This window comes from Xenopus laevis, chromosome 3S (assembly GCF_017654675.1).
Source record: "Xenopus laevis strain J_2021 chromosome 3S, Xenopus_laevis_v10.1, whole genome shotgun sequence".
NCBI lineage: Eukaryota > Metazoa > Chordata > Amphibia > Anura > Pipidae > Xenopus > Xenopus laevis.
In genome coordinates this window covers 98,386,612-98,403,358 of record NC_054376.1, presented here as the reverse complement: position 1 = coordinate 98,403,358, position 16,747 = coordinate 98,386,612, and the positions used below count along the sequence as shown (strand labels likewise).

At 37.9% G+C, this 16,747-nt stretch overlaps 1 protein-coding gene across 2 annotated transcripts; it reads right to left on the bottom strand.

The window, feature by feature from the left end:
- Positions 1–1,498: 1,498 nt before the first annotated feature.
- Positions 1,499–15,616, bottom strand: LOC108713211 (sodium-coupled monocarboxylate transporter 1). Of its 2 annotated transcripts, none has more exons than XM_041588672.1 (15): positions 14,662–15,616; positions 13,770–13,835; positions 12,174–12,225; positions 11,777–11,844; positions 10,539–10,693; positions 9,623–9,763; positions 8,828–8,957; positions 7,689–7,777; positions 7,157–7,269; positions 6,612–6,679; positions 5,855–5,941; positions 3,772–3,977; positions 3,433–3,536; positions 2,947–3,041; positions 1,499–2,054 (listed from the first exon to the last, which is right to left on the bottom strand). In XM_041588672.1, the coding sequence occupies exons 1-15, from the start codon at positions 15,010–15,012 to the stop codon at positions 1,914–1,916; spliced, it is 1,866 nt and encodes a 621-aa protein (XP_041444606.1). In that variant the 5' UTR covers positions 15,013–15,616; the 3' UTR covers positions 1,499–1,913. The 2 variants fall into 2 exon arrangements, with proteins under 2 accessions (XP_041444606.1, XP_018111557.1); XM_018256068.2 differs by having other exon boundaries at positions 1,499–2,057; positions 14,662–15,612.
- Positions 15,617–16,747: the final 1,131 nt, after the last annotated feature.

Here is a 16,747-nt window from a genome sequence, read left to right as displayed (position 1 = left end):
CCTCCCATCATTCGCACAGACTGAAGTGAACATTCAGCTATGTCTGATTTAAATTATACTGAAGAATTGGTTTAATTATAGGTCACACTCACACATATAAAGCTTGGGTTAGTCACATTCCTTCTGATGCCAACTTTCACTATACAATGCCAGACAGATCTTTCTAAACAAATTAGTTTATTAACAGTCGGGAAATGTCAAGAGGGACGGGCTTACGGGAAAGTGAGAGATTTGCATAGAATCCATTTCACGCCAGATACCACAGCAATGTGAACCCCTGAACCTGATAAGACTGATAAATGGAATGTTATGCAATCTAATATTAATAATATAAATATGTAATCTGTGTGGTTTTAAGTTACAAGTCGATAGGCATGAAAGAAACTGCTTATAAATAAATATGTGATATATCCGGTTTTCAACTTGCATTGTCAAACGCCCTTAGATGGGTATTGCTTTGAAAAAACAATTCATCATTTGCTTGGTCTAATTATTTCCAGGGCCATTGGAAATATAGCTCCTTCCTTTTAGCTACTGAGCCTTTGCTATTTCAGCGCAGTGTGATCCATTTCTTAGCCAGTGCTAATCACAATGTGCCATGTACTACTGAAGCTGCATAGTAAATGACCCCTAAAGAGATTTGCATACAAAATAAAGTATGGTCTTTTGATTTAGTGAAATTTTATAGAGCAATAAATTGAATTTGAAAAACTGATATTTTATCACTTTAATGCCTATAAATTACGACAGTGTTTAATCAAATTGTGCAAATATTTATTTTTAATAACAACAAAAAAAACAACACATAATATATGCAGAGAATATATGCAGCAGCAGGACTGTGAACAGATGTATTGGTGAAATATAGGATATATGGCTGAGGGTTTTGGGAAGTTTCAATCTCATTTTTTCCTCTGGCCCCAGTCTGTACCCCTGCTCCACCACCAATTTGCCCCATTCTGTTCTGCAACACTGGGACCTTTTCTAATTAAGGGAGACAGACAACCACCTGGAATGCCCTTATGTAAATTTGCCTTTGGTTGGTTCATTTTATACAAGAGTTGGTTGCTCTATTTTGGTTTCTTAGTTCTTTGGTTAAACTATAGTTTGAGGCTTGTATGTGATAACCATTGTAGGACAAAGTATATATGATACAAGTAAAACTTACAACTAAGCAAGTCTATGCTATTAAAGGAGAAGCAAACCCTTAATAAAAAAGACCTTACCCCCCCCCAACCCTACATAGACTCCTCTCCCTCCTCCGCCCAAGCCTAGTTGCCCCCCCCGGGCAAATGCCCCTAACTCTTTACTTACCCCTCATGGCAGGTTCTGTCCAGCGGAGTTCACGGACGACATCTTCTTCTCTTCAGTAATCTTTGGAATGAGACCGGCGAAGTGGCGCATGAGTAGTTGGAGCAATTTTCTGTTTCTTGACAACTGCGCATGCGCCGAAACTCATGATAATTGCTGAAGCGCCAGTCTCATTCCGAAGATTACCAAAGCAGCTGAAGAAAATGAAATGTATGAATTTTTAAACTTGAAAATAAGAATTCTAATTGACTATTCAACCCTTGAATACCAGCAGGTTAAATATCATTATTTGGGACATCCACTTCAGGATGATATAGGGAGCATTTAGTGCTAGTTATGTCCTCTTCAGTGTAACTGCCATGTACAGCTTGCTTTGTCTGAATTGTATAAACTTGCAGTTCTGAATCTAATAAACATTTAATACAATCTATAAATAGGAAGAACAGGTGTGAAAGTGTTTTTTTTTCAATGTCCGTGAAACTGCCTTTCAGTAAGTTAATGCACATGTCTGTCCTTTGAAAATATCTTAAACTTGGCAGTTGAGTTCCAGCTTGTCCACATGATGTTTCTTCTTTATTAAACAGAAAAGTATATGACAGATTTTAAGCAATAATTCCATTCATTTTCTCTCTTTTTTCCGTAGAGGTCATTTCCATATGATTAAATGTGGGGTTATCTGTGCCTTGTTCCACATAAGTATCTGTACTACGTGCCTTCCAGTTCAGCACTTCAACTTTTTCTTCCTGCTAAAAGAAAGAATATATATAAATATTCTGTATGTATGTGTGTGTTTTTAAATGCCATAAAACAAAAAGGTTTCCACTTATTTCATTGTAAAGGGCATATTCCTGTGTACCAGGTGCTTTAATGAAACCTGCCTAATCTGTGCTCTGCGTATAGGACTTAATACACAAGCCCAAAGGTACAGTAGCGGTCTCTTTTAGCTCTATGAGTATCTGATTCCCCTCACTGCAATCATTAGTATTTCCCACTCTCAAGTGCTGCTGTAGGTAAAGGGCACATTTGCTTATTCTGTACATGCCAAGTGATGTCAGCAGTAAGGGTTAATTAAACACTCCTTGGAAGACATGGCTCTTAACTGCCAACTGCATCTTTTCTTGGCTGCCTTCCTTGGTTGTCTTTTAAAAGGAAAGTTTCTCATTGAAGAAATGTGAAATAAAATGACAAGCATCCATTAACATCTGAGAAGATCATAATGCTCATTTGTCAGGCTCTATTATAAATAGCTGGGCAAAACATACAAAGGGAACCAAATGTAGGATTATAGTGCTATCCAAATTTTCTATGCATTGCACCAATTATGCAACATAAAGCATAATGAGATCAGACGGTAACAAATTATGTCATACAGAGAAATCCATGCAGCCTCTGGGGCTATAAAATTGCTCAAGGACTGTTGTGTTTGCCTCCCTTTGATTAGCCCTGCCTTTCCATTTGCTTATTGCACCTGTAGGTCTTGGATGGCTACAGTGTAATGAGTGACAGAATTACTGAGATTCTAAATATAAATATTGACAGATCCTGGCATTCCTTTAGGAGACATTGGAAGGTCAAGTTTAAGGAACTCTGCTTTATTGAGCAAATTGATATGTGCACTGGCAATGGTAGACTTACCCCTTTCTTTTTGCAAGAAGAGAACAGAACATTCAAGTAGGAAAAGTCTTCAGATGTTAAGAGGAAATCCCGGTTTATATTTTGCTTTAACCCTCCTGCAAAAAAAGTCAAAATCAAACTGGAACTGGAGTAAGTGCCAAGTCAAAGTGATTTATTAACGCTTGCTTCACAAATTATAATTGCTAATAATATCATTGAAAGCACACCTTAGCATAGGTTGAACAATTAGTTAAACGTCAGAGCCAGAAATATTGCAGAACTACAAGTTCCAGCATGAAGTAGGCATAGCCTTATGGGGAGGTTCAACTCTCCAGTTGAAGAGGGGGGGATGCAAGGCATTAGTGAGTCCTGTACCTACAATTATCAAAGGGTTAAAAGTATAGAGTTTCTTTTATCACTTTAAAGTGCGACATAAACTTTGTTCACTTTCTATTCCTAAAAAAAGTATCATACTTAAATTGTCTGGTAATAAGGTGTATCTCATACCTGAAAGCAAGCTGACTATTAGACCAACTATAACTGAAACTAGTGTCCCAAGAGTACTGAAATACAGATATGATAGCGAGTACCAGCTATCTGCAAGTTCTGGCCTGCAAAGACAAATAACAATAAAAATCATATAAATCAATCCAACAAAATGCAACTTTAAGTCCAATAAAACAAGTCAAATACATATTTATCTTATTTATAAAAATAAGAACAGCACAAAAAAAACCTTGCAGTTCTATTGCCCCAGCTATTAGTTTAACATTTGTGTAGCTCAGTACAAGGAAACATCTTTGACTGACATGTTTCCCAAAAACGTATTACATTTAACTGATATACCTGCTGCTGACTTGTGTTTCGGGAAATAGGGTTGTCATCATGGGCATCACAGTGGAAGTCCAGTTACTTTCAATGCTGGTGAAATTGCAGCCCACTAGTGAGAGAGGTTTGGCTAAATTGCTGGATGCAAGCGGGGGATAAATCTGGGATCCGATGCCAACCCACAGGGAGATTGTAAAGCCAGACAGGAGACCAATTACAGCACCCTGAAATGACAACATAACATTGTTTCTCAAAACTGTTTTATGGTGGGTTTTAGTTTAAACATTCTCGATACCATTAAACTTTACATTAAATTGGTACATCGAAGTGTGAAACAAATCTCCCAAATTGCTCCATACATGTATCAATGCTACTGTCTGGAAAGTAATAAAAGCCAGATTCATATAAAGACAAACACATCTCCTCCATGCAAAACATAGAAGTCTATATGCAGTCTCCCATTTTTCAGACGTTCCAGATGCTGGAAATGCTAAAATTGTCCATCAATAGTCAAACCTGAATATTGTATGGAATTGGTTTTACTTACAGTAGAAATCTGGCTGCCACCTAGGAATGGCAAACCTACAGGACTATTTCATGGGAAGCTCAGAACTGCCATATTGAGCTGAACACACACTGCATTTGCAATTGTAATTGTCCTTTATCTTTTTATTTTTTTTAACTATTTGCCTTTCTATTCTGCGTCTCCATGCTGAAATGTAAAATTCTATGCACTTGCTGCAGTCACTGATCCTAACAACAGGAAAGCAAATTTGCTCATAAGCAGTTCAAACAGTTTGCTCACTGGACTGTAGCAACCTAGACTGCCAAAATGTGATGGCTGTGTACCATACACACTTCAAGAGAGAGTCACCCCACAAGCTGTATAATAAAAATACAAGGAATGCATAAGAGTATGTGAACAAAAAGATTCCACCCCACAGCACATTCGAATACACAAGAAGCAGCACTGGGCATGTAAGCATCTCATATATACCTGTGGGCCTAGAGCAAAGATCCCATAGGTGGGACTAACAGGACTACCCTCAAGCAGGTAAACTTCAATATAACAAAGCAGGCAATGAAGAAATGGCTAGTGCTTACTGAAGTAACCAATGCTGGGGTCTAGGTTATCTCTCCCCTTTGAAAGCTAATGGCGGGGGAAGACTAAGCCCTATGATGAAAACCAATGCCCAGGTCGGGAGACCTTTATTTCAGGTAATGCTCTTATGCCGGGAGGAGTTAGCATTTGAAATTATAACCAGAGGTAAATAGTTAGGGGCCAACATATGGGTTTTACCTTGACATGGTATGGTGGCTTATCAATCTCATGATCATAATTTTGTAACTAAAAAACCCCTGTCTTTGTAAATACATGCATCTGCATAGATTACGGATGTGACAGGGGACCAGGGAATGTGCATTGATCAATTTTTCTTCTTTTTCTCGATGCTCACTGAAGTGACATGATCCCCATGTCTTAGTGTAAAGGCTAAAAAAGATAAAGCTCACCCCAGTGGAAAGGTGGGCTCCAGATGTGCATACTCCAGACCTAAATATGCTATAACATATTATATGCTATAACTCACTTAGTGATAACTTATGAGTAAGCGCACAACACCACAAATCACAAAAGGCTTTTTATACCTGGTATGCCCTTGTAATATAAGATTTTTTTCTTTTACTGTGTTTGTGTTTGTTTTTACTGTTTGTTTGTTCATTTAATTTGCCTGTTTATGAGATCTGGGAGTGCCTGTTGTATAGTTCTTCCAGATGACTAAATGAGGGGTCTGCTACCTATTTCTGGGCATTCTGTCAAAAGTCATAATATATTAAATGTTTTATAGTGGTGCTCCCATCCTAGTTGGCAATTATTACAATTACAATTTCTTAAAACGGCCCTACATACATAGTCTGATGCTATGGTGTCATTGACCAGACCTCATCACCCCACTGTCAATATATTCACTGCTCTAAATATAAAACGTTGTACCTTAAACTCTAATGTATAATCTGTTTGCAGCAACTACCATTAACCTTTAGTGCAGCAAATGATAAAAATAAAATCAATATTAAATAATATAGTAATGACTGTACTTACTAGTGAATTAGCAAACGGGAAGATGATCCCCAGGGTAAACAGGCCCAGCAAAGGACCCCCAACCATGCCAAATATAGACAGAGCTGCCTGTAGGAAAAAAAAAGGCATTATTCGAATGTTACCTACACAAGTTTGGTGATATGTCATGTATTGCAAAACTTGGCATATCAATTTTGTTTATTTGCAGGAAATTTTGAGCATTTGGTGACCCTGAGATTTTATATCTCCATGGAGCGAAAACAAAGTGCTCCAAATCACCCTGCTTTAACTTCAGAACGAAATAGCCTGAAAGTGTTGGCACATTTTTGTGCAAGTAATTATTGCTCAAAAACACTTAAAACTGCATTGGGTGCTTTTAAAGTTAATGGAGGAGGGATAAGGATAAGTGACACGGAGCATTTTGTTCCCCTAAATTCTCTTAATTGACCCATGTGTCATAACCCGTAAGCTAATGTCACATGCAGACGTTATTAGCTGGTGGATTTAGTTTGTGTTGAGGTAATCAAATGAATGGATCTTTGCCCAATACGTCCAACCATGTGGTGATCTGATTACTGGTCCCTGAGATTATACTACGGCCTATGGGGACCTATAAGCAGGGACCGCATCAGTGCCCAGATGCATTCCTCATGCAGGAGGCCCCTTTACACTAGTTTGGATGGGCAGAGTCAGCAGCTTTTAGTGGACACAAAAATGTGATGCAATAAACAGAAATTGTGTACTGCTCTTATGGCATTGAATGACAGGAAACCCTTACCTGTAACAAGCCACCCATCAGAGATGCCAGAGCAGCCATTGCAATGCATATTGCCCCATATATGAGACCTCGGAGAAATAAAAGAAATTGTATAGCTATTTCACACATTCACTGTTATTTATTTATGGTAGAATTATTATTAACGGTAAAAACGAGGCAAAGCCTATAAAATGATTGTTCCTCTTTAAGTTCACCAGCTTAGCTGACCTAAATTTGAAGAAGTAGAACTAAGTCTATAATATTTATCAATAAATAGGGGAAGGAAATGTCAAGAAGTCGGTAAGTTGTTGATGTAGTTAAGGAGTTTAGTTGACGATATACCACCCAAGTAAACCTGTGAGACGAGGACCATGTCAACAGTCACGTGTGTTTTGCAGCAAGTGAGAATAAGCAGATAACTACGGCCTCAGACAAAGGTTTATGATTTGCGTTGCCTTTTTATGCTAACAGATTTTAGCCTCCTGTTATCCCCGTTCCTTTTGTAATTCATGTGAATAAAAAACCACTGTCACTGCTGATGGAACGGAACTATGAGGAAATCTTACTTGTTCCTTTGGAGATCCAAGACATCTTCGCTTCACTGAGGGATTTGAAGTAAGGCTTTATAAGGTCTTCCACTGTTACAGCAGCTAAAGCGTTTATGCTGGAGGAAACCGTACTGATGGGAAGGAATACAAATGTCACTGTTTAGTTTCTGTTTCAGGGGCAGAACTACAGAGGAAGCAGCCCCTGCAGGGGAGCCAAGGAGTGTAGAAGGCCCTGATTAGTGAGCAATTTAAATAAATATATCTTGATAGAATAGGTCAACTTACAAATGTTTTTAAATTGAGTTTGCTGTGGGGCCCAGTAACATCTAGTTATGCCACTGTTCTGTTTTTTAATTGTTTAATAAGATACCTACAAATTATATACAGCTGGTTTCATCCTGAAACACAGCCCATATAAAACAATGAGTTACAAATTTAGAAAATGTCCCCGAAAACACTAATACATTTTTGAAGGGTTGTGCTGTACTTAGAAATCAGACTTGTATGTTTTATTATTGCATTCCCACCTGTCAAGAATTATAATCCTTACCTTAATGTCCCACTGTAAGCACATGAAACAAAAAGCCCTGGGAGTCCTGGGTAATCCCGCAGAATATCCAAAGCCAGGTACGGCATCAGCTAAATGTATAAGGATATTACATTGTTAGTTAGTCCAGTCATAACATCTCTTCTGATCTAATTTGCTTGTCTGGAAAAGCTAGGGAGTCTTTATTTTTTAAAAGTTAATATATGTATATCTGTCTATCAACAGTGGCATATTTTCTGCACCTGAGCTGCTGCATTTAAATAGAAGTATAAAACCAGGAGAAATGCAAATAGGGGTGCTAAGTTCTTCTAACTCTCCATAACAACCAATCAGCATATAGCATTTGTTGGAGAAGTGTAAGCAACTGTCTAGTTCCTGTGGGCTACAAGACCTCGAGTTTAACGTTTAACATCCATATTTATCTATATTAATCTTTCTATGAGAAACACACATTTGTATCTGCCCAGAAAGAGCTTATTGGGTAATGCAAAAACAAACATTTTACTGTTCAGTTTGATGGTTGAATGTTTTATAGGAGATAATGGTATTGGTTTAAAGCCTCTGGGTTACTCCTGACTGGGGTATAAGTTAACTCCACACTCATATAATGTAACAATTTATGTCCAACAATCCAAATAAACTGTAACTCATGCCATGCACACCAGGCCCGGATTTATTGGATATCTGCCTCATTCACTTATGCGGACATTGTCCAAAAATTCTGATCAAATGGGGAATCAGTAATTCTGATTGGCTGAAGGTCGTTATTGGATTCATTTAACTGCTGGTATGTACTCATCCAAGGGGTAGTAGTACAGGTACATGTGTGTTACCAGGGACAGCAAAAAGTCTACTTTAAGAGCCAAAATTCAAATGATTAAACTGGAAATTCAGCGTTTCTAGTGCAGAGAATGCAGAGAATGCAATGTGATGTAGCCACCACCCTCCCCACTCTCTCTCTCTCTCTCTCTCTCTCTCTCTCTCTCTCTCTCTCTCTCTCTCTGATGCTAAATTTATGAGCTTGAGTAGTGAGGAGGGATGGCATTGGGAAGGTTGCCTCAGAATCATCCCTAGTAACTTGCATTTTTTTCTGAATATTGGATTTCCATTATAAAAAATCTCATACTAGTGCATAACCTCACCTGGTCTGGGGCAGACACAAACTTGGCAGTCCAGGGATCACAGTCTTTATAAATTGAATACATGGCCAATCCACTCAATACAGCACAAGCCAGAATTGCCCAAAGTCCAAGAAGATTCACATACAAAGACCTAGACAGGCAGGAAAAGATATATATCAACTGTAAAGCTTGAAAAGTTACAATGTGCCATTGTGATTGGATTAGTGGAAGAGTTTATATGACGAGAACTTCCCACACCAGTCAGTTGAACTGAAGAAGCTGCTCGGATGAGTAGTGAAACGTCGTCAATGATTACTCAGCAAGTCCAGTTTTTTAGATTTACCTATACTAGATTTACTATGACCTGGATGAATGAAAATCTTCATAGTCATAACTGAAAGCAATTTCTCTTTAAATTCCATGTTTAAAAGTACATTTTAAAGAGAAATTACTTATTTCTACAATATGATTTTCTATGTATTTACCTTATATAAAAATGAATGATTGAATTACAATATTCTTTCTCTGCATTTATTTATGAGAGGGAGTTGTCATATTGTATTTAATAGGAATTTCATAATTTTTTTTTTGGTAAAATCCCTTGGGACACAGCCAATAAACATGAGATGAACTGTAACATTCTGAAGAACAGGGTGTGCCATTAGATACGCAAGAAAACTTAAATACATTTACATTATGATATCCTTATGTTTTCATTATGATGTCAGCAGGCTCTAATTTCAGCATATAGAAACCATTCCCTGGCACAGTGCCCTGTATCCTTGATAATTTCAGTAGCAATGCATTGACACTTACATTTTAGCCTGAAACCTGGTTTTACAAGCAATGTATCTCTGAACTTGAGATTGGTTTACTCCATAAATTCCTGCCCAAGTAAACGTTCCTCCAACAACAATTGTCCAAAAGGAATGTCTTTGCAGAGGGCTAGGATTAAAACTGGACAAAAAAAAACATGTATTAATATAAAAGTAGCTTGTTTTTGTTTAAAACATAAATAATCTTTAATTGGTGAAGGTCTATGCATTACACTTTTAGAAAGATCCCAAGGTGATTCAGTGGGTCACAACCTGTTGGGCCTTGCCCTAAAAGGGTCCAATACAGTAGATGGGAGAAGCCTGAAGGAGAGGTGCAGTTTTATGGTAAAAGGTGAGGGGAATGTTTATTTACTGACTTAGACACCATATAATCATACTGCATACAATCATACTTGTCTATTTATCTTCAAAATAGTCAGATAGCTTTTGTCAGCTCCAAAAGATAGGCAATGCCCCAGCATTTCCAACCAATTTTATTCCAATTGCCCATCCATGGCGATATTTTTGGTATAGCCACAGAGGGGCCTATACCTGGGGTAGCAGCTTTAAGGGGGTGAGGGATAGCACTCTCTTCCACAATTGGCACAAGCACATACTGTACTGTGCATATGACAGTCAACAAGGGGGTAGTTGAAGCACTGTTGCCTAGGGTAGTATGGGGTCCAAATGCATCAAGCCCTACTTCATTTTGTAATCTATTCAATCCTTCCACTCTGTCCAACAATATGAAAGCTGGAGATTTTTGCTAATTATTTTGTGATTCTCTAACTCTGGCTATGTGTGATGATGTATTTTCTTAATTGGAAGTTCCGATACAATTATAAGTGGAATTATTTTTAATTATTTTACATGTGTTGCTCATTAAATACACAAAAGGTAAAAAGTGAGCCACTTACTCCCAAAAATTTAATCTATCTCCATAGTAAGAATCATTCAAAATAGGTCCAATGCCACCCTGAACCACAACTGCTCTTATAATTACAGATGAAAAGCCAGCCACCATAATCCCAACTTGGAACACGTCTGTCCAGACCACAGCTTTCAGACCTCCCTACAAAAGAATAACAAACAGAACTAAGAGGAAGAACAATATACATCTGCTTTTAGTTATGCATTGTCACGTGTATGTTTTTACCTTTATTTAATTTTGGTCTTTTGTTTTATATTTGTCATACAGTCATTTTAAGAGGTAAGTGTGTAATTTGTTTCCTCCTAGTGGCTATGAAAACATTTTCTGGCACAGCTTTTAGTTTTAAGGAAACTGTACATGGTGAGTTCACATGGGCATTCTTTGATATCATTTGAGAGGGCAATATATATATACCGGTACATTTAAATTCTTCCCTTTACTGGAGGCCAGTTTAATACAACTATTATGTTTATTTAGCAGATATTGTCCTGCATAGGTAAACTTTAATACACACACTGTCATCTTTTTGTTTCTGGTTTATATTTTTCAGTGGGTAAATAAAAAAGGTTTGGACTTTTGCGGCAATGTCACACAGGTGCTTGGACAACAAAACAACCTTGTTTTAAGGTTACAATTTCTCATGTATTCCATATTGGAGGTTTTTCTCATCACAGTATAACTATAACTATTCTCTGCTGTGTTAACCAAACTTTTATGCAACAATTTTGCACCAGGGACACAAAACACCCACTCATATTTCTGTGCCCCAGCCTTGCTACTCAAACCTTTTTGTAAGGGCACAGATGAAAAAATGGTTGCTGTATGTGTTGAGCAATGGAGCATGGAGTGTCTGATGCTAAATATTTAGTTCACTAGAGAGAATGCCGAGTACAGTAACAAATACCAAACAATCAGCAGTTGGTGGCAGAAGATTAAAAACAAATATCTGATGGGTCTGTATGAATTACAAGACCTGGGAAAACTTGATCTCACACACACCTGAAACTTTAAAAAAAATTAGTTTGTTTTGGGTTTTTTAAGCTAATTGCAGGTTTTGGTTTATCTAAGGGTTAGTAATACATATATAGCCATTACAGGCTAAACTGTAATTTATTGCAGTGCCCAACAACTCAATGGTATAGCTTTCTCATTAAAGACCTACTGGGGATGACACTGCTTAGAAACAGAAAGCTTAAGGTAAGGATAAAATAAATAATTGCTTACCATTGTGCAGTAGAAGGTACAAACCACCCCAGTGGCAACAACAGCACCCCACAGGTGAAACCCAGTCACTGTATAGAGGGAAATTAAAAGTAATGAGTCCAGTGAAATCTAAATAGATGCTCATTAGGGTAGCACTGCTAGACTGATCATGCACTATTTATATACTTATTATAACATTTCCGTCACTAGCTGCTTCTTGCCACTTTATCTTCGCTGCCTTGCAAAAATAGGTGTTTTTTAGAGGCAACATTTATTTTCAGTATGAGAATAATTTAATGTGCATAGTCCACTGCACTGATTGGTGTGGTTTTAGAAGAAGTACTTGTTTACTGATAAAATACATGGCATTGATCATAATGGCTTAGGCATTATGTTTCTCTATATAATGTTTTCTTACCTTGATTTAAAGCCAAAGCAGGAGCATAAATAACAATTCCAGTGTATAAAATCTAGGAGAGGAAATACACATTAGTACAGAGTAACTTGGGTTATTTTGCGTTTCATTTCAAACACTGTGGTACTTACTGTAGTTCGCCATTCGGGCAATAACATGGTGCTTTGTCCTATTTTGCACAATTACACCCAAACAATTTTATCTGCAGTGATGGCAATAGATCTTCTGATGATTCTGAGACAAAAATAACACTTGGCATGTGGCCTTTAAGTTAACATTTACTATTTTAAAGATATCCTATTCTTAGCAGTTTTCAGTTGGTCTTTCAGGTCAGACACAAAACTATTGATCTGTGACACTACAATGTTATTGTTACTTCTTTCTGTTGAGACCCTCTCCTTTTCATAGTTCAGTCTCTCATTCAAATCACTGCCTGGTTGCTGGAGTAAATTCAACCCTAGCAACCACATAGTTGTAAAAAAAATTCCAAAGTGAAAAGATTCTGAGCAAATGGCTAAATAATTTTAAAAAATGATAGAATTGTAGACCAATTTAAAAAGGCCTCAGAATATCACTTTCTACATTATACTATTGCTTTAACGTAATAACACATCTTCCTCAAGCTTCCGTTAAAAGCAAACAACGTGATATAGCCATCACATCTGTTGTCACATTGTAAAATATATAATCATTTTGCATGTTGCTCAACGAGTCTCTAAATCAGCTCATATATGTGTGCCTTTAATGTATTTAAAAAGCTCATTGCCTAAGATATGCACCTAGTGTAGGACACCTGAAATGATTATACAAATATAGCCGGCAGTTTGCACACGTCTCCCTGTCATGGGACATAGGTCTGCAATGAGGAATGCGGGGTTGATGACTTTGCTAACAAAGAAAACTGAATAGAACAATTGTTTATTCACAGATTGTTAATAGAGAACCTTTCATAGCAGATTAACGTTGGAAAGTGCAACCAAAGCAGCACCAAGCTTAAAGACAAGATAAACAATATGAATCATGTACATTACTGCATTAACCAGTTCTGATACTGAAATCATTTGTATGTGCCCATTACATACATGAAAACTCAAATCAGAGCTAAATAACTGCCCACCTGTTCACTACTATATATGCAGCCCAACTTGCAATGAAGGATGTAAGTTACTTATATGCAGCTTTGTGTTAACTGAAACAAAAGTCGGGAAAGACCTGCTGTTTGGTGAAAAACTAGACCAAGTATTTTTTAGTAGTAATTTTAAAGTAATCAAGTATTTGGACATGCATTAGCCTAGCGCGTTTCGTGCCAAGGTAGGCACTTACTGATAGGCTGTCATAGGACAGCCTATGAGTAAGTGTCTACCTTGGCACGAAATGCGTTAGATAGTCTTGAGCTCAGCCCAGCTGTTTGGATTTGATCGTATTTCTACACTGTTCTTTTAAATAAATACAGTAAATAAAGCTCAACTCATCTTATTCCTAACTGCATACATGTTATTATACATTGAATTAAATGTGGAACCATGAAAGGCTAAGTTCATGCTGTGCTTTGAATAAGAATCCCAGGATTACAGTGAAATAGGGAATAATAAGACATACCGTTTGTATGATGAAAAGTATAGTCCCGAGGAGCCGGACAAACTTATTAAAGCGGAGTTCAAGGTACTGAAAATGAAAAGATAAAATGTTTGTAGCATTTATTCTGTTTTTCCACCCATGGCACAATTATTTAAATAGGAGATGCTTCTGATGAGATTGAGTTTGGTCCCAAACATCCTGCATGGAGCCATCTTATTTATGATACAACTTGCAAGTCTCCACAAGGTATAGAACCACAACTTGTGTATATATCATACACAACACTTTAAATTCAATATTCTAAGACAGCTTTATGATGAATTGCTATGCCACATGATCAACCTGTAGCTGACAGTCTAAACCACAGTATATATACATTAAAGAATGCCCGATATGATACTATTGTAGCCTGCTATATTGTGGTGGCACAAGTTGTTGGTATGGCAAAGCAGTGGCAGGGAGGCACATGGTTATAGATGGTTATAGATTAGGTGGTTAGATACCATACTGCAATCCAACCAGAAACTACCATAATTTCTTTGTCATCTACAATTAACTTGGGCAACATCTCTCTGAAAACCCATGGCCATACTGCTTTACTTAATGAGGGGTTTTCATTGAGGAACTGGATATCTCAGAATTCTGGTAGTTCGCAAGAACACAGGCTATGTGGGACTGATAGCATATGTTATAATATTGTACCAGTTACTAGTTCATCAGGTGGAATCTGAGCATTTATTTTCACACAAGCCTTCCCCAATGCAAGTCCTATATTTAACCAACATTAGTATACTCCAATATGAGTATCTACCCTATATCTGTTTGTTTAGGCACAGTACTAGCACCTACAATTAAATGTAGCCATTATATGTGTATGAAATCATTGCAGCCCCCAAGAGTAAACGATAATTACCTCATAAGTGCTAGTGATGCCCAGTCTGTAGAACACCGGCAGGAAGACTTCTGAGCTGATCACCACCACTATGGCGTATGTGATGGCAAATATGCTGAACATGGCTCCAAAGCGGTACACTTCTGCTGGTGTGCCCAGCACTGTAACTGCAGACATGAAGCTGGCAGTTAGGGATAGGGCCACAGGCACGGCAGTCATGCTTCTCCCACCCATCAGGAAATCTTTAGAGGTCTTCTGTCCACCCCCAGCAAAAGCATAATAGATTCCAATAACTGCTGAGATCAGCAGCATCAGAGCAAACACCAGGTAGTCCCAAACTGTAAAAGAGCCAATGTCCCCCGGAGTAACCATAGTAAAATAAATATAGCTTCTGTTTTAGATCACAAGTGCCCAGAAAGGATGTGCTCAGATATAGGATAAGGAGAAGACACTAGAATCAAAGGGAAGTTATCTATAGCTGAGAGGATAAAGGGGGCAAATAAGTGCAGCCAAAAGCAAGGGCAAGATGTAAACTCTAGGGGCAGATAGCTAAAGCTGAAAGGCAGGGACAGGCAGTATGCTATAAGATGCAGTGATTGTAACAAGCTAGGTGGGGAAGGAATGATTGAGCCAAAAGGAGGGTTAATAAAGAAACGAAGCTCAGGAGGAGGGATCAGCAGGTGAGAGCTGTCATTGTCCTGCAATCCCCTCCCAGAACAGATAAGGTTAACTCCAGGTCTTACATACTGTAGATACCCTCCTACTAGGCAAAACAGCCAGGTATTGTGAACACTATCCACATCAGGCAAACAGATCAGGTTGCAATACAAAATTACAATTATGAAACATTGCCACTTAGCCATTATTTTACAATCCTGACAAATAAAATGACTTTTGGTACCTATGCTATTAATAGAAAAGAAGATGAAAGTTACTTAGAAATAAAAAGGCTAGAGTTTCTTTAAATAAAATGTGGAGACTCTGAGTGTATGCTGAATGACTGATTTAGACAACAGTTACTGCCCATAAATGCCTCCTTGAATGTTTTATCAACACTACAAAGAACAACATGCTCAAGACCATGTGCTATATGGAAACTTGTTTGGGTTTTTATACAGTCTTTTCCTGGAATTAGCATTTTTAATCATAAAACTGATAGAAGACTAGCATGGAAATCAGTGAAAATCATATATGTAAATGCAGGGCATATTGTCTCAATTTGGGTTTTTAAAAAAAAAAATCAGCAATAAATCACATAGAAATTAGCAAATGTGTCATTAGCAGAAAGATAATGCCCCCCTGGTGATTTCCCATTAACAACTACTAAACATGCACAGATAGGTGGCCAAGAACCCAACAATGAGCCCCCATGGTGTAAGTCCAACCTGCAAACTCCTAGACAGCTTCCACTAAAAGGATGTCATTACTATTGTCCTTTTAGCCCTGGACCACTGAAAAGCACATACAGTAGTTGCAGATTCACTCAGTTGGGAAATGATAAGGGACACAGTAAAAGGTGAAGTATAGCCTGCAACTTATTGGGGCCAGTCCTTGTGGAAGACCAGTTCAATATTGGACTATCTTCCCAAGGTTTAGGGTGGTCCTAAATTTATTTTTCTGTAAGACCAAGGTTGCTGGGAGAGGCATCAGTCACATTGTTTGGCATTAACGTTTTATCGGTGACCAAGCCTCTTAATTTTCTTTAAATTTAGGCTGTAGCTTGCATTTGACCAAGGGTGTAAGAACAAGGACAGCAAACCCACTGACTGTTCAATGCCGGTGGGGTTCTAACTGATGCCCATATTCAGTATGTTTATGAAACTGGTTAGCTTGCCCAAGTTTGAGGGCACTCTAAAATCCAATAGAAATCAGTGGATTTGAGATCCTTGTCATCTGGATCTCACTGACAGTACAACTGCAGTTGAATCACAGATGCCAGTCTAAATAGTGAGACCTTCTGTTATTACCATGATCAGATCCATCAGTATTCTTTTGTAACTATATAGGCTACAGGCAAAGGCTGTTCTTGGTGATAATTTTACTGGACAGTGCCCACTCTGGAACTGGTGTGACAACCTGCCCGAGCAAAATATTTCTGGGAAAATAG

Coding starts and splice junctions, on each gene's coding strand:
- LOC108713211 (XM_018256068.2), bottom strand. CDS start 15,012: ATGGTTACTCCGGGGGACATTGGCTCTTTTACAGTTTGGGACTACCTG. Junction 7,270..7,688: donor GCTTACAGTGGGACATTAAG/GTAAGGATTATA, acceptor CCTTCCCATCAG/TACGGTTTCCTCCAGCATAA. Junction 3,978..5,854: donor TCCCGTTTGCTAATTCACTA/GTAAGTACAGTC, acceptor TTGTCATTTCAG/GGTGCTGTAATTGGTCTCCT.